This window comes from Choloepus didactylus, chromosome 16 (assembly GCF_015220235.1).
Source record: "Choloepus didactylus isolate mChoDid1 chromosome 16, mChoDid1.pri, whole genome shotgun sequence".
NCBI lineage: Eukaryota > Metazoa > Chordata > Mammalia > Pilosa > Megalonychidae > Choloepus > Choloepus didactylus.
The window spans coordinates 23,703,740-23,721,773 of record NC_051322.1 but is presented as its reverse complement, the minus strand read 5'-3'; the positions used below and the strand labels follow the sequence as shown (position 1 = coordinate 23,721,773).

At 37.8% G+C, this 18,034-nt stretch overlaps 1 protein-coding gene and 1 non-coding gene across 5 annotated transcripts in view; one reads left to right on the top strand and one right to left on the bottom strand.

Annotated features, from left to right (window-relative positions):
* The window catches only part of WDR7 (WD repeat domain 7), a 430,734-nt gene that overhangs the window by 55,202 nt on the left and 357,498 nt on the right, over positions 1-18,034 (top strand). For all 4 annotated transcript variants that reach the window (XM_037806351.1, XM_037806353.1, XM_037806352.1 and 1 more), the window contains exons 2-4: positions 3,134-3,305; positions 7,722-7,828; positions 13,129-13,207. In XM_037806351.1, the coding sequence (XP_037662279.1) occupies positions 3,147-3,305; positions 7,722-7,828; positions 13,129-13,207 (345 nt within the window). In that variant the 5' untranslated portion in view covers positions 3,134-3,146. The remainder of the gene's footprint in view (positions 1-3,133; positions 3,306-7,721; positions 7,829-13,128; positions 13,208-18,034) is intronic.
* LOC119511949 lies at positions 7,298-7,418 on the bottom strand. The gene has a single exon (XR_005212290.1). It is a non-coding gene; the product is annotated as a small nucleolar RNA SNORA5 (small nucleolar RNA).

The following is an 18,034-nucleotide window of genomic DNA, read 5'->3' as shown; positions in this document are numbered from 1 at the left end:
TGTTATTTATTTTTAATGCAGTTTTATTGAGATATATTCAGAAACCATCCAAAGTATACAATCACTAGCTCACAGTATCATCACATAGTTGTGCATTTTATTTTTTGTAGTTTACCCTTTTCAGTCACTTCTCATTTCTTTCTGTATAATTTTTTCAGATATTTTCTTTGTGGTTACTATGGTGCTTAAATTTAACATCTTAATTCTATTTCAGTCATGTTGGATTTGATATCAGCTTAACTTCAATAGCGTACACAGGCACTGTTCCTAAATCCCTGCATCCCTCCACCTTTTTGTTATTGCTGTTATACTTTTTATCTTTGTACATTGTATGTCCAAAACCATAAATTTATTTATTTTGTTTTATTTGCATTTGCATTTTAGAAACTATATGAAGGAAAAAGTGGAATCACATACCAAAAAATACAATACAGTAGTATTGGCATTTATAATTACTGATATGGTTATCTTTATTGGAGGTCTTTATTTCTTTATGCATTGATCCATTGACTGGTGTCCTTTCCTTTCATTCTGAAGAACTTCCTTTAGCATTGCTTATAGGGTAGGTCTAGTGTTAACAAACTCCCTCAACTTTTGTGTATTTGGAAATGTTTTAATCTCTCCCTCATTTTTGAAAGACAGTCTCACCAGATATAAAAATTTTGGTTGACAGGGTTTTTTTTTCAGTTTCCCAACACTTTAAATATTTATATTTATCCCACTACCTTCTTTCCTCCTTGCTTTCTGATGAGTAACTGGAACTTAATCTTATTGGGGCGCCCTTGTACATAGCACTTTGTTTTTCTCTTGCAGCTTTCGGAACTGTCATCTTGTCCTTGGCATTTCAAAATTTGAGTATCATGTTTCTAGTCATGGTTGTCATTTCCTCTTTCTTTGTCTTGTAATCTTTTGTTACACTCTATATATTTTAAAGAATTAATATATTAACTTTGGGTTTTAGTCCCTGAGCTATCTGTTCCTTAAGCTTGTGTCCAACTTGTTAAATTACAGAGATTTCTTTGAATGCCAGTAGCTAAGAAAAATAAATAAACCATCTCAAAAAACACCTTTCATAGCCTTTGCAAGTTGGTTCTGCATTGGCTTGTGCTTTCCTTCCTATGTAAGAGGATCAGTCCAAGGTGAAAGTGAAGTATGGGGTCCTCTCTGTCTTTTCTGAGCCTGTGTTTTTCCTGGGTCTTTGCTCACTTGTGGACTTAGGAATTCCTTTCCTTACAGGAATCTGAATATCCCCTCTAGTCCCTATGAATTAGATTTTACTCCCTTACCTGGGCCCTGTATCCTAGATCTTAAAGCCAGGAATCTTTGCCTCAGGCTGCTTAGGCTTAATTGTTTCTTATACCGCTTTAGCTGTGAGGTAACTATTTCTGCCTACAGGGCTAGTCCTGGGAGGGCAAGCCAGAGAGGACTTTTCCTAAATCAGTCTTTCAGGCTGCCCCCTGATAGAATGGCACCGATATGCAGGTACCCCAGTATGAACAGGTAGGGGTTACTCTGCTCCCTCCAGAACAGGGCCAGGTACCCACAATGGAGTGCAGAATGTCTTCACACTGCCCTGGGGTGGGGAGGACCCTGCAAGGATGCCTCAGGCTTTTTCTTTCTTGTTTAAAGCTGCATTTTCTTGATTCAGCACTCCCTCAGTTACTGTAGCCCTTTAGCTGTTTTCCAGAATTTTGAGGAAGATGGATCTGAAAAGTTTTGCTAGTTATTTCAAGATTCTGTAGAGGGATGGTTCCTTGGAACATCTTGCACAGTCGTCTTAGTCAACTGGAAGTCCTCATGTTCTTTTAACTGACCATTTCTTTTGATTGACCATCTGTCAAGTTCATAGGTAATCCCCCTCGTGGCTCATAAGATCTAGCAGTGTCTTCTCTCTGCTCTGGAGTACTCTTTGACTATTTCATCTTTATTTCTCCTTAACGTCTCTGTACTTTTAGCATTTCGGTCTTTATCCACATAGTTTACCACAGTTAAGTCTAGATGTTTCACCAACCAGATTTTGATTTTATGGAGGAACAATTCCTTTTATTTGTGCTCTCCTGGAAGTGGTATACTCTAATAATCACTGGTTAATTGATTATTCATCTCAAATTTAAATGCCTTTATCAAAAACTATATTTTTATTATGGAAGTTTAAAAAGAAATTATTTTTCCCTCAATTAGTAGCCTTTACAACAAGAGACATACATGTCTCTGAGACATAAAAGGTTTGTAGTAAATGTGGTTGAAGGAGTTTCTCATTTAACATACTCTTTGTAATGTTTAGCATACTGTGGAACACTGAATTTTGCTTTGATTCTGATTTTATTGCTGGTCTGGAGACTTAATGAGCATCCCCACTCATCATTGGTAGTATAGCAAAGTGAGCCAGAACCCTAGTTTTGAAGTCAGACTACCTGAATTCTGATTTGGGCTCTATCACTTCTAACATCGTGACTTGGATGCGAGTGACTTAAACTTTCTGTGCCTCAAATTCTTTATCTTTGAAAGAGGGGTGATAATATTACTTCATGATTTGTTGTGAGGGTTATTTGAGTGTGTGTGTATATAAGTACACATACACTTGCACAATATTTAGAACAATTCCTAGCACTTGGAAAGTTCAGTTCTTCATAATTATTGTCTAGTGGTTGTGGTACAGTCTGTGTGCGCTGGACTTTCTGAGAATAGTTTTTATATTTGATCTTTTTTGTAGAGGCAGAGTACTTGGGGTCAGAAGGTAAGGATTTGCATCTGAGTTCTATCACTTACTAGTTCTGTGTCCCCAGGCAGGGGATAGGACTTATGGCTCAGTTTCTACCCTGCCAACCTCATAAGACTGTTTCCAGAGTCAAGTCAAAATAGTGTATATCAAAGTGCTTTATAGCTAAAATACTGAGTAAATATGACGTGCCGAAGTCATTGACTTTTCACTGGTAAATTTCAGGACCCAAATCTGGGATAGTTAAAATAAATTAGAATTTTTTTTAAGAATTATAAGGTTTAAATGAGTAAATTTTACTACCAGGTTATATGCTTATTTTCAAATTACCCAAGTTGACTTCATAATAAAAATATGTAACATGTTTTAAAGGAAATTTTGTAATACCTTACATTATTGTTATAACATTTTCAGGTCTGAAAACACAATGGCAGGAAATAGCCTTGTTCTACCCATCGTTCTTTGGGGTCGCAAAGCACCAACGCATTGCATTTCAACAGTACTTTTAACAGACGATGGGGCCACAATCGTAACAGGATGCCATGATGGACAAATATGTCTCTGGGATCTTTCAGTAGAATTGGAAGTGAGTATTTGAAATGCCTCCTGTTCATTTTAAATATAAGGAATTAATTACTGGAAAGTAACACAGTCCCAGAATAATACTTGGGCTCACAATATTTTCTGTGGAATATGTTTTGAATAAAATTGGTGTTATTCAGATTGATTAGTTACATACCTTATTCATCAGCATTGTCTTCTGCTGGCTTTTGGCTATTTCCAAATACTGTATATACTCCAAGTGACTTAATATTTGTTACATTTAAGATTTTCTGCAAAGAAGGCAGCTGGGATTTTGACAGTGATTGTTTTGAATCTGTAGATCAACTGGGGAGTATTGCCATCCTAACAGTATTAAGTCTTTCAGTCCATGAATGTAAGGTTTCTTTCCATTTATTTTTATGTATTTAATTTCTTTCAACAGTGTTTTATAGTTTTTAGAGTCTGTTTTGCACTTGTTTTGTTAAAATTTATTCTAAGAATTTTATTTTTTGAATCTATTGTAAAGTGGATTGTTTATTTAATTTCATTTTCAGATTGTGCATTTTTAGTACAGAAAGCCAGCTGATTTTTATACATTGATTTTGTATCCTGAAACCTTGCTAAATTTGTTTGTTTGTTCTAATAGTTTTTTTTAGTGGATTTCTTTGGATGGTCTATATACGTCTTCATGTCCTCTCTAATAGAGATAGTTTTACTTTTTTTTCCAATCTGTATTCCTTTTATTTCATGTTCTTCCTAACTGCCCTGACTTGTACCTCCAGTACAATCTTGAATAGAAGTTGTGAGAGCAAATGTCCTCTTTGTTCTTCATCGCAGGGGGAAAACATCCAGTGTTTCTCCATTAAATATCACGTTGACTGAGTTTTTCATAGATATAAATACCCTTCATCAGGTTGAGTAAATTCTCCTCAATTTCTAGTTTGCTGAGTGTTTTTTTGTCATGAAAGTGTGTGAATTTTGTCAAATTTGCTTTCTCCATCTATTGAGATGATCATGTGGTTTTTGTCCTTTTTCCTATTGATTTGTGAGTTGCTGTTTTTTTTGTTTTAATGGAAGGTATTTTAGCATGTTTGTATATTGAAGAGAATGAACCACCCCTCCAAAAAAAAAAAAAATGAGTGAATACTGATAATTTTGTTGTATCACTTTATTTGTACACTTAAAATGTTTTACATGGATATATTGATGCTATTTAAGAGAGAAATGGCAGTTGAAGTCATGTCTGTGGGCTGGAGGGTAGTGGGTCTAGTGCTCATGCTGAGTGGTTGTTCTTTGATAAGAGCAAGAAACATTTATTCACTGTACTAGAGAAACTAGAGTATATTGGTATAGGTAGATTGATTGCTGTCTTGGTGGAAGTGTAGAAATCTTCATGGTGCTTCTACTATTTTTCAGAAAAATAAGCAAGGTCATTGGCTGAAAGTGAGAATAGGGAAGGAGCTGCTGAAGGTTGAAGAGAAAGAGAAGCTATGAAAGGGTACCTGGAGGGTGGGAGAATGAGTAGACTAGAGAAATAGAGTAGGACTGCTGGACAGCACTCAGGACACCCTTGAATTTAGACGTCATTAATCTATTGGGAGGTAGTCAGTGTAGTGGTATATTATTTTTCAGCCACCTTCAGCAGCTTGGGTGTAGGCCTAAGTCAAAAAAAGAGCCAGACTTAACTGGGTTGAGGTTTTGCCTAGCAAGGCTAAGAGAGGGCAAGGGAGGCAAGTGATTTGAGCACTTATGCAAGGGGTAGTAATTGTAGATGATGTGTCAGGAACTCTTAAGTTAGGTGGTAGTCAATATGGCTGGCATCAATATGAGGGGGTGAAGGATAATGCAATAATGGTAAGGCGGTGGTGGATCTGAGGTTTTGGTGAGGGTAAAGAATTGTTGTAGTTGGGAGATGTGGTGGAGTGAGTTAGAAAGATAGGAGGTGGCAGTTGGAGAGTGAGATGCTCAGATGGAGCTGGTAATGGGACTGGAGTACAGTGGGGTGGATGTCAAGATCATTATAGGTAAGGAGATTTGGGAGTAAGAGGTCAGGGTAATGCAAGGGTTACCTATGAGGATATTGAAATCACATAGAATTAATATATGAAAAGTATTGGAGAGTGAGACAGTGAGCCAAGTGCCAAAATCGTCAAGAATAAGAGGGAATGACTTGGATATCTGTACTGGGTATAATAAAGTGGGGTGCTGATGGTGTAAACTACGAAAATGATAAAGGTTTTGCAGGAGGAGGGAGAGCCAAATCTTCTAAAAGAGAGAATGAGGAGCAAAGAAGGCATTTATTCTTCCTCCCTGCATTACAATACATGACATGATGGAGAAAACCCAGCCACCTTTGGTGGGCTTCAGTGGAAACTATCCTCAGGGGATAGCAACCAGGTTTTGATTAAAGAAAGAGGTTGTGAATAATGTTCAGAAATAAAGTTGAGACTAGAGAGGATTTTGGTGATCACTGGTCCTTGAGTTCCAGGGCATACAGAGGAGGAGTTGGAGACGGCTATATAAGATTAGGTCACATTAGGGAAGGTACGCAGCCATATGGGGATTACTATTGACAGTACTCAGAAGAAAGTTAATTAAATCCAAACTCAATAATTTAACAATAATGAACATTTGAATTCTAGGCCTTTGGGGGCACAAAGATAAATACAGCACATTTCTTGTCCTTGGGAAATTCAATCTAATGACCTTGGTAAACTGGAAGAAGGATCTCACGAAACTTGGATGACATGTAAGGACTGGGCATACAGATTGGAAAGTGACTGTAAGTGAGTGTTGTAGAATGTGATGTGCCTTCAGGATTGATAGCAAACCAAATATGAACCAGCAATGTAGTGATGAGAGGAAAAAAAATCACACCACATTTTATTGGAATGAATACAAGTATTAAGACTTGTGAGATCACAGAGATAATTCTTTTACCAAATTTTTTTCATATATTTCAAAAGAATATTATATTTTATATAAGTTCAAATAAGAAGACGGTCAAAGGTGACTTGGTGGATGGGAGTGGCATTGGGGTAGGAAGTAGGAGAGAAATACATCTTTTGTTAGATATCAAGATTGAACTATTTACCCAGAAGAAAAGAAGGCTAAATTAAAGGTGATTTGATTATTGTCTTCAAATATGTGTAGAGTCTTCCTATGTTATACTTTCTAGCAGCTATTTATGCCTTTGGAGGACCACTAAGAATAATTGACACACTCAGAGATGAGGCACATCCTGCTTTCTTTTGAGATCATGGTATCTTTCCTTCCTCTTTTGCTAGGAAAGGATTCAAACTGTAGTAGAACTTTTGGCATTCATATCTTGGTCTCCTGTCACTTTGGAAAAAGGCAGAAGCTTGAACTAAACCCATGGTGGGAATAAGATATTAGAGACAAATTGCAGAAGTATCAGTTTATTGAGTACATAGAGAGGTGGTACTAAAACTAAAGAAAGAGAAAACCTGTTGATGTAGGTATTGTCTCTTAAATGCAATATTTGTTGAGCTTCTACTACCTACGAAATTACATGATATTTATGAGACTGGTTCCTGCCTTCATGAAGCTTCCATTCTAGTAGGAGAACCAACTTACTTGGAGAATACTATAATACAAAACATTTGATAAAAGAAGTAAAATGTTATGGTTAAGAGCTCAGACTTCGGAGGTGCACCAACCCAGGTCTATTAATGGCTTCTCCAGCATTTAGCTGTGTGACTTTGGACAATTTACTTAACTCTTTTGTGTTCCATATGTTTAAAATAGTGTTTGCCACACAAGTCTGTGGCAAGGATTAAATGATGGGTTGTGTATTAGACAGCTATCACAGTACTTGGACATAATAGGGATTTTTTTAATGAATAGTAACTATAGCATTTAAGGTAGTGGGAAGAAAGGAAAAACTAAAGAGGATGAAAAAAAGAAGAATGTTGAATGATGGCTGACTCGAGAACTAGTCAGATTCAGATTGGTCCCAGATTGGAACATGGTATTTTTATGATTTACTTTTTTTTCCCCCCTTTTCATTTCACGGAATGTCTGTAGCCAAACTTATCCCCAGGCCCCAGAACAGGGGACTTGGGGCCCATGAGCTGCAGAGCTTGCTGTGGCAGCCATCTGGGCTAGCCCTGGTTTACGTTTAAAAACTGGTACATCCCATCTTTTTATTCTTCTAGTCATCTTGCCGTGTCAGTGATAACTTGATAATTTTTGCTTTTGTACTGTGTGTTCTTTGAAGATGGATGGCCTTTATGACTTATTAAACAGATTATTTTATGATATTTCTTTGATTTGATAATGTGTAAAATGTTTAATTATTAACTATGGCATAACAAATCTTTATGGAATATGGTAGGATTTAAATAAAAGGTATACATGTAATAATATTCCTTACATTACAATGTTTTTTTTTCTTTTTAAATTTGGTGCTTAGACACACATATTTTTGCATTTCTAGATTAATCCCCGAGCACTGTTGTTTGGTCATACAGCTTCAATCACTTGTTTGTCTAAAGCTTGTGCTTCCAGTGACAAACAGTATATTGTGAGTGCATCTGAGAGTGGGTAAGTGTTTTCTTATTCATTTTTTTTTTTCCTCAGAAGTCTTTATTGTAAACAGTATTAGTATATTAGTAAGTAGGAAGGAGTTTTTTTGTCCCCCCCCCCCTTTTGGAGTATCTTTTGAATAAAAGCTTTTTCTTCTCTAAAGATATTTTAAATTTGGTTTTTAGGATGTGAATATTATCTCTATTAATGGATTTTATAAACTTTTATTGCAATTTATGATTATGTCCTTGCCTTGCTTTTGAGAAACTTAAGAGTACCATAAAAGTTAAAGCATAGTCATTAGTCCCCATGGCATTCTTTTGAGTTGCCAGGGCTTTCAGGTTTTTAAAAAGCCTGAACAATGCTGGGTTAGCATACATTTGGAAAATGATGGCATGCAGAAGTTCATACAGTTTAACTGATATGTATTAATGCTCTAAAATAACTATATGTGTTCCTAAGTCTCAAAATGTAGCTTGATTTTGGAGAGGTCATCAGATAGTAGTTGTATGGCCTGGAGTGTGGGGAATTTTTAAAACATTTTTGGTGCTTAGAGAATTGTATTTTTATACTGTATGTTACTGAAGAGAGGGAACTTGAGGAGAATTATAAAGAATTCCCCCTTTTCCCATCCCCATTCCTCATAGTATTATGAATTTGAAGGGAACCTTGTACTCTTTGGAACAAGAAGAGGGACCATCAAGTTAAAAACATAGTACCTTTTGGTCAATTAAAGTACATTTCACATTACAATGCATAGTCTAAGTAAATCGAATGCCCTGTGAAAATTTTTTTCATACCGTGTGAGATATAGGAAAATGGCATCTCAAAGCAGACCTTACCAATATCAGGTTCATTGCATTTTGCTAACATTGTCTTCTATTAAATAAATCTTAAGTTTCTTTCTTCAAAAGGCAAGGCATATTCATATTTCTGATTTCCAGTGTTATGTACTTAGTTTGAGATATAAGCTCTTTAAAATAGATATATATACACTCAATAAAACTTCTGCAATAAATACTGAATCAAAACTGGAACATTGTATTTAATTTGCAAAAGCTTGGAATTCAGTTGACATTAACTTTTGTTTTTTGCAGTCCTAAATTTTCTAGCTACATATCCTCATGAATTACATGTGAATTAAATACTTTGTTAATGTGTAAAGAAATATTTTATCAAGTTATTTTGATTACATAAATTATATTGTGAAGTTTTTATTATGGAATTAAAGTACCAATACAAAGCTGTTGTACCAGTTGGTATAGGCAAGATTATGCATTGATAACTTCTGGAAAATTTCAGTGGTTTGAATTGAAAGTTTATTTCTTGTTTTTGTCTTCTTGCCCATCATGCATTGCCTTGGGGTATTGCTTTGCTTTATTATTATCCTTACTTTAAGGTTCAGGCTGAGGGAGCAGCTGCTATCTGGAGCAGAGGCAGAGGAGAGAGAGAGTTCTGGAGTATACCCTATCAGTTTTAGCCAAAATTACTCACAAGACTCCACCAGCCAAAAGGGAAGCAGGAAGTGCAAGCCTACCATTGCCCAGAAAAGATGTGGGTCATGGTGGGGGTGGGAAGGGTAGAAGGAGAGTTAGCATGCTGGATGAGAGAATCGGAATTTTTTACCAAGAGCTATAATTACTATACACTCCTTTTTGTGCAGTATGTTAACTTCAATGGAAGATTAATTTCAAACCACTGTGACAACGTTGTATGGTACTTTTATTTTTTTTAAATTTTATTTTGCAATAAATTCAAACTTACAAGAACAGTTGCAAAAACAATACAAACCCCATACACAGAACTCCAGCATACCCCAACCCCCTCCCCCGATACCCCGATCCACCAACTTTAAATCCTGTCACACCACTATTTCTTTCTTTCCCTCCCTCCCTTCTTCCCTCCCTATCTATCATCCACCATCAATAGATGATAGATAGGGATATGATAGATAGACATATGAGAGCAAGCTGCACACATCCTTGAACAAACTATAATTCACATATACATTTCCCATGAACAAGAACATTCTTTTATGCAATCCCATTAAGCGCAGCTAAGAAGTTCAAGAAATTCAACATTGATACAAAGCTTACATTCTATATTTCCTTTTTTTTTTCTTCTTATGTCCCAACTGTGTCCCTTTGAGCCTCCTCTCCTCCATCCTCAGATCCCATCCAGGATCATCCTTGGCATTTAATTGTCAGTATCTATTTAGACTGTCTTTTTTTTTCAATTGTGGGAACATATATACAGCCTAAATCTTCCCTTTCCAACCCCTCCCTAGCATTCCATTAGTGGGATTAATCACATTTAGAATGTTGCAATGGTATCACCTTCCCACCATCCATTACTAGAAATTTCCCTTCACCCCAAACAGAAACCCTACACTCATTTCTTAACTTCCCATTGCCCCTTCCCCCACATCTCGTAACCCATACTCCACTGTTCATGTCTATGGTCAAATCCTCTGATACTTTCTTTGTGCTTGCCGTGGGGCTTAACTTTAACATCTTAAGTCTGTAACAATGTTGTTTTTCTTTGGTACCAACTTAACTTCAATAGGACACATAAACTATGTTCCTATACTCCTCCATTCCCCCACCTTTATGTAGTTCTTGTCAAAAATTACATATTTTACATTGAGTCCAAACCCACTGATTTATCATTTTACAGTTTATGTATTTTAGATCCTGTAGGAAGTAAATAGTGGAGTTACAAATCAAAAATACAGTAGTATTGGTATTTATATTTACCATGTGATCTTTACTGGAAATCGTTCCTTCTTCGTGTAGTTTCAGTCAATTGTTTAGTGTCCCTTCCTTTCAGCCTGCATGATTCCCTTTAGCATTTCTTATAGGACTGATCTACTGGTGATGAAGTCCCTCAGCTGTTGATTATCCAGGAATGTTTTCATTTCCCCCTCATTTTTACCCTCCAGGTGTTTGTGAATTTTCTAAGTCTCTGATGGTTATTGACTTCTATTTGTATTCTGTTGTGGTCAGAGAATGTGCTTTGAATATATTCAATTTTTTTTTTTAATTTATTGAGGCTTGTTTTTATGTCCCAGCATATGGTCTATTCTGGAGAAAGATTCATGATCACTAGAGAAGAATGTGTGTCCTGGTGATTTAGGATGTAATGTTCTATATATGTCTCTTAAATTTTTCTATCTCTCTCTCTCCTTTCTTGTTTCTCTGTTGGTAGGGCTCCCTTTAGTATCTGAAGTAGGGCAGGTCTTTTATTAGCAAAATCTCTCAGCATTTGTTTGTCTGTGCAAAATTTAAGTTCTCCCTCAAATTTGAAGGAGAGTTTTGCTGGATAAAGTATTCTTGGTTGGAAATTTTTCTCTCTCAGAATTTTAAATACGTCATGCCACTGCCTTCTCGCCTCCATGGTGGCTGCTCAGTAGTCACTGCTTAGTCTTTTGTTGTTTCCTTTGTAGTGTGGTGAATTGCTTTTCTCTTGTTGCTTTCAGAATTTTCTCCTTCTCTTCAGTATTTGACAGTCTGATCAGAATATGTCTTGGAGTGGATTTATTTGGATTTATTCTATTTGGAGTTCTCTGGGCATTTATGCCTTGTGTGTTTATTTTGTGTGGAAGGTTTGGGAAGTTTTCCCCAAAATTTCTTTGAATACTCTTTCTAGACCTTTACCCTTCTCTTCCCCTTCTGGAACACCAATGAGTCTTAAATTTGGACATTTTATTTTATCTATCATATCCCTGAGATCCATTTCAATATTTTTTATTTTTTTCCCCATTCTTTCTTTTGTTCTTTCATTTTCCATTCTGTGGTCCTTGAGGACACTAAGTTGTTCAACTTCCTCTAATCTTGTATTATGAGTATCCAGAGTCTTTTTAATTTGGCCAACATTTTATTTTATTTCCATAAGATCATCTATTTTTTTATTTACACTTACAATTTCTTCTTTATGTCCTTTATATCCTGTGCCATGGTCTCGTTGTTTGTCTTTAATTCTTTGATTAATTGTGCCAAGTACTATGTCTCCTCTGATCTTTTGATTTGGGTGTTTGGGTTTGGGTTCTCCATATTGTCTGGTTTTATCATATGCTTTAAAATTTTCTGTTGATTTTGGGCTCTTGGCATTTGCTTTACTTGATAGGGTTCTTTCTGGATATAAAAAATACCAATCTCTAATTTGTCAGATCTACAGCTTGGTGGCGTACTCTTTCTTTAACTAACCAGCAGATGGCATCCGCAAGTCACCTGTTCCCCTCAAGTCACTTCTCCCCAACTTTGTCTTTGTGGTGTGTGGGGATCTGATTCTTGTGGGGTTCAATTGGTGCACTAACTTTGGGTGTGTTGTTGGTGCTGTCTGCCCTGAATGTGGGGCATGTTCTGGGTGGTTAGGGAGGCAGGGCAACTTTAATAATCATACTTCCTAGGTGTTCCCAGAGATTTAAGGCTGTTGCAAGAGTCTAAGCCTTCATTTCAGTCTTGCCAAAGATTGTCTCTGCTGCTGACCCACAAATCCTTGGTATTGGCATAGCGTCCCTGGATTTCTGAGTGGGTCCCCCTTCTCAGCTGTGCTCTTCCAGGACGTCTGCTGAGGAAAGGCTATGTCACGTCACAAGTGCACGCTGGCCCTCCAGGGAAGCCCTGGGCTGCCGGGCCGTGCAGGGACATTCCCAGCATTCTGTAAAGATGGTTGAATGGGGCGTGTTAATTTCCCCCTTTTCGCACAGCTCCGCTTTCCCCGCTCTGGGACAATTAGCTGTGGGTGCACTAAAGGCCACTGTCCACGGCCGATACTGTGGCCTGTGCTCGGTGCTGCGGGAGACACTCCCTGTCACATTGGGACGCTTGGTGCGGCTCTGGACTATGGCTCCGGCCCCGGCAGGAGCGTCCCCAGCCCGCCAGAGAGATGGCTGCAAAGGGGCATGGTTTCTTTCTCCTTTTGGCTCCCCTCTGCCTCCCTGGCCCCGAGACAATCAGCAGCGGGTGTGGGGTGGGCTATCTTCCACTCCAGACACTGAGGCGTTAGCATTGCCCGCTCTTGCCGTGCTTCACTGTGCAGTTCTCACTACCATATCTGTAGCCACTCCTGGTTTTTTTTTTTTAAAAAAGAACTAGTCCGTCTCCAAACACCAACCCATGGTTTCCCCACATCGCAGCACGACTGCCGGACTTTCAGCCGGCTCACTCATTCGTTTCGGAATGCAGACTCCCGGTTTCACCAAATGCATGGTCCCTGTGGATTTAGCAGACCTTGTCTGGCTGGTACATTGCTGGAAATCTGTATGGTACTTTTAAAAGTCAGATTTAAAGTTAGCTATTATTTATTTTGTTTTCCAGAGAGATGTGTCTTTGGGATGTGAATGATGGCAGATGTATTGAGTTTACAAAATTAGCCTGCACACATACTGGCATACAGGTTAGTATCTATTTCTGTAACTGTCCAGATCAGAATGTATTACAATTTGTTACATATACACAATTTAAAAAATGGTATTATAACATTGAGGCTATATTTTTATATGAGAAATGGAAGGAGGGGTAATAGGACAAGAAAACTAGAATTGGAGTAGTGAAAGTGCTCCTCATAATGTGGTACAGTGGGGAAGGTAATAAAGAAAAGGAGACTAATGGGGAAAGATTTACTACTGCTGCTCCTACTGTTTCCAGCTCTCCTGATAACCCACATGAGAGCCCTGTTACTACTTGGGTAACTATTCCAGACCCTAAATAATGGAATTCTTTCTTGATAAAACCTTCATGATTCTTTTGGTGAGTGACACAAACTTACCTGTTTTTTTGGATCATACCTTTTATATTATTTTACAGTTAGTACTTGGACACATTTTTTTTTTTATCTTCATTTTATTGAGATATATTCACATACCACGCAGTCATACAAAACAAATCGTACTTTCGATTGTTCACAGTACCATTACATAGTTGTACATTCATCACTTAAATCAATCCCTGACACCTTCATTAGCACACACACAAAAATAACAAGAATAATAATTAAAGTGAAAAAGAGCAATTGAAGTAAAAAAGAACACTGGGTACCTTTGTCTGTTTGTTTCCTTCCCCTATTTTTCTACTCATCCATCCATAAACTAGACAAAGTGGAGTGTGGTCCTTATGGCTTTCCCAATCCCATTGTCGACCCTCATAAACTGCATTTTTATACAACTGTCTTCGAGATTCATGGGTTCTGGGTTGTAGTTGATAGTTTCAGGTATCCACCACCAGCTACCCCAATTCTTTAGAACCTGAAAAGGGTTGTCTAAAGTGTGCGTAAGAGTGCCCACCAGAGTGACCTCTCGGCTCCTTTTGGAATCTCTCTGCCACTGAAGCTTATTTCATTTCCTTTCACATCCCCCTTTTGGTCAAGAAGCTGTTCTCCGTCCCACGATGCCAGGTCTACATTCCTCCCTGGGAGTCATATTCCACTTTGCCAGGGAGATTCACTCCCCTGGGTGTCTGATCCCACGTATGGGGGAGGGCAGTGATTTCACCTTTCAAGTTGGCTTAGCCAGAGAGAGAGGGCCACATCTGAGCAACAAAGAGGCATTCGGGAGGAGGCTCTTAGGCACAACCATAGGGAGGTCTAGCCTCTCCTTTGCAGCAACCGTCTTCCCAAGGGTAAAACCTATGGTAGAGGGCTCAACCCATCAAACCACCAGTCCCCTATGTCTGTGGTCATGTTAGCAACCATCGAGGTGGGGTAGGCCAATACCCCTGCATTCTCCACAGGCTCCTCAAGGGGGCACTACATCTTTTTTTCCTTGTTTTTCTTTTTTCTTTTTTTTTAACTTTCCCTTCTTTTTTAAATCAACTGTATGAAAAGACAGTTAAAAAGAAAACAAACATACAATAAAAGAACATTTCAAAGAGACCATAACAAGGGAGTAAGAAAAAGACAACTAACCTAAGATAACTGCTTATCTTCCAACATGTTCCTACTTTACCCCAAGAAAGTTACCTAATGCAGCAACATTTCTGTGAACTTGTTCCTACTATATCCATCAGAAATTAACAGACCATAGTCATTCCTGGGCATCCCCAGAACGTTAAATAGCTTATCTGTTCTTCTTGGATTATTGTTCCCCCTTCCTTAATTGCTCTCTATTGCTAGTTCCCCTACATTCTACATTATAAACCATTTGTTTTACATTTTTCAAAGTTCACATTAGTGGTAGCATATAATATTTCTCTTTTGGTGCCTGGCTTGTTTCGCTCAGCATTATGTCTTCAAGGTTCATCCATGTTGTTGGACACATTTTTAAAGGCTTTCCAGCTCTTTGGAAGAAATGATCATTTCATATTCCTGGTTTATGTAGAATATTACACAGGACTTTGTGTTTTCTGAGTTACATTCTTGGTATTATTTCTTACTCTTTCATAATTATCCAAATTTTCTATGCTTCAATATACTTATTATTTGCTGTGTTGACTGGAAAATAAAGAAGTATATACAAAATATGGTTTATGTTCACAATGGGGCAGGAAAGGGAAAAGAAAAAAACTCACATTTATTGAGCAGATACTGAATAGGCATTTCTTGGATGGTATTTCATTTAGTCCTCACCACATACCTACAAATTACTTGGGGGTGTATCATTTTACATAGAAGGAAGCTGAGACCCAGAGTCATTAAGTGACTTGCCCAAGTCTCTCTGTGAGTCATTCTTGGTGCCAGGATCCCATATCAAGTTTATCTGATTCTAGGGACTGATTTCTTTCTGTTACATCATACTGTCTCTCTTAAAACAAACCAAATAATTTGTTGACAAAGAAAACCTGTATTAACACATGAGAAAAGCAAAGAGATGATAAATTTTTTGGTGACACTGGCACTTACTGAAATCACAAGGAGATACCATTTACTATCATGTGGGGGACATCCATTTTTAATGTTTGCAAAATTTGTTTGCCCATGCAGGACACTTTCTTTGCCAATATCAAAGTGTCTTGGCAGCTAAATTAGTGTTCAGAAGGGTGTTTGGAAGTATAACATTAAAGCGAAAGTTGGGAGGCAGCTGAGCAGGTCTAATAAAATCTTTCTGCCCAGAGGATACAGTCTCTCTTTAGGGACTGCAGTGCACATGTCTGTCCTGGCTTGTGATGGATGAACACTGACGAGTTTGCTTCTCTGTATCCATCCTTTCCTCCTTGAGTCATCTTTCCCTTCTACGGGTCAAGGCTGCCTACAGTCACTTTATTATATGTGAGTGCCTGGCAGTACCTGGGACCTCCCTTGTGCATTGTTTGTAGATCAACTTTCTGGGATCTAGAGGTATCCTCTTGTATTTTTTTTAAATTCATATTTATTGAGATATATTCACATACCATGCAGTCATACAAAACAAAGCATACATTCAGTTGTTTACAGTACCATTATATAGTTGTGCATTCATCACCAAAATTAATTTTTGACACTTTCATTACCACACACACAAAATTAATAAGAATAAAAATTAAAGTGAAAAAGAACATGTAAAGTAAAAAAGAACACTGGGTGCCTTTTTTTTTTCCTTCCCCCATTTTTCTACTCATCCATCCATAAACAAGACAGAGGGGAATGTGGTCCATATGGCTTTCTGAATCCCATTGTCACCCCCATAAGCTACACTTTTATACAGTCGTCTTCAAGGTTCATGGATTCTGGGTTGTAGTTTGATAGTTTCAGATATTTACTGCTAGCTATTCCAATTCATTAGAACCTAAAAAGGGTTGTCTGTATTGTGCGTAAGAGTGCCCACCAGAGTGACCTCTTGGCTCCTTTTGGAATCTCTCTGCCACTGAAGCTTATTTCATTTCCTTTCACCTCCCCGTTTTGATCAAGAAGATGTTCTCCATCCCGTGATGCCAGGTCTAGATTCCACCCTGGGACTCATATTCCATATTGCCAGGGAGATTCATTCCCCTGGGTGTCAGATCCCACGTAGCGGGGAGGGCAGTGATTTCACCTGCCAAGTTGGCTTAGCTAGAGAGAAAGGGCCTCATCTGAACAACAAAGAGGTATTTGGGAGGAGGCTCTTAGGCACAATTATAGGGAGGCCTAGCCTCTCCTTTGCATCAACAGTCTTCCCAAGGATAAGTCCTATGGTAGAGGGCTCAGCCCATCAAACCACCAGTCCCCAGTGTCTGTGAGCACATCGGCAACCATTGAGGTGGGGATGCCCAATACCCCTGCATTCTCCACCAGCTCCTCAAGGGGGCTCTGCATATTTTTTTCATTTTTTTTTAATAACTATTTTTTTTAAATCAACTATATAAAAAAAAATTTAAAAGAACATACAATAAAAAAAAACATTTCAAACAAACCATAACAAGGGAGTCCAGCATGTTCCTACTCTACCCCAAGAAAATAACCTAATCTAGCAACATTTCTGTGAACTTGTTCCTATCATACTCATCAGAAATTAACAAACTATAGTCATTCCTGGGCATTCGCAGAATGTTAAATTTACGCATGATAGCTTATCTGTTCCCCTTTCATTAATTGCTGTCTGTCGCTAGTTTCCCTATATTCTACATTATAAACCATTTATTTTAGGAGGGTGTTGTTTAACCTCCAATGTTTGTGAATTTTCTAAGTCTCTGATGGTTATTGACATCTAATTGTATTCCATTGTGGTCAGAGAATGTACTTTGAATAATTTCAATTTTTTTAAATTTATTGAGGCTTATTTTATGTTCCAGCATATGGTCTATTCTGGAGAAAGTTCTGTGATTACTAGAGAAGAATGTGTATCCTGGTGATCTGGGATGTAATGTTCTATATATGTCTGTTAAATCAAATTCATTTATCCGATTGTTTAGGTTTTCAGTTTCCTTATTGGTCTTCTGTCTGGTTGATCTATCTACAGGAGAGAGTGATGTGTTGAAGTCTCCCACAATTATTGTGGAAACATCCATTGCTTCCTTTAGTTTTGCCAGTGTTTGTCTCATGTATTTTGTGGCACCATGATTGTGTGCATAAACATTTGTGATTGTTATTTCTTCTTGTTGAATTGCCCCTTTTATTAGTATGTAGTGGCCTTCTTTGTCTCTCATAACATCCTTGCATTGAAAGTTTATTTTATCTGAGATTAATATTGCTACTCCTGCTTTCTTCTGGCTGGAGCTCGCATGAAATATTTTTTTCATCCTTTCACTTTCAATTTCTTTGTGTCTGTGTCTAAGGTGAGTCTCTTGTATGTAACATATTGATGGTTCATATTTTTTCATCCATTCTGCCAAACTA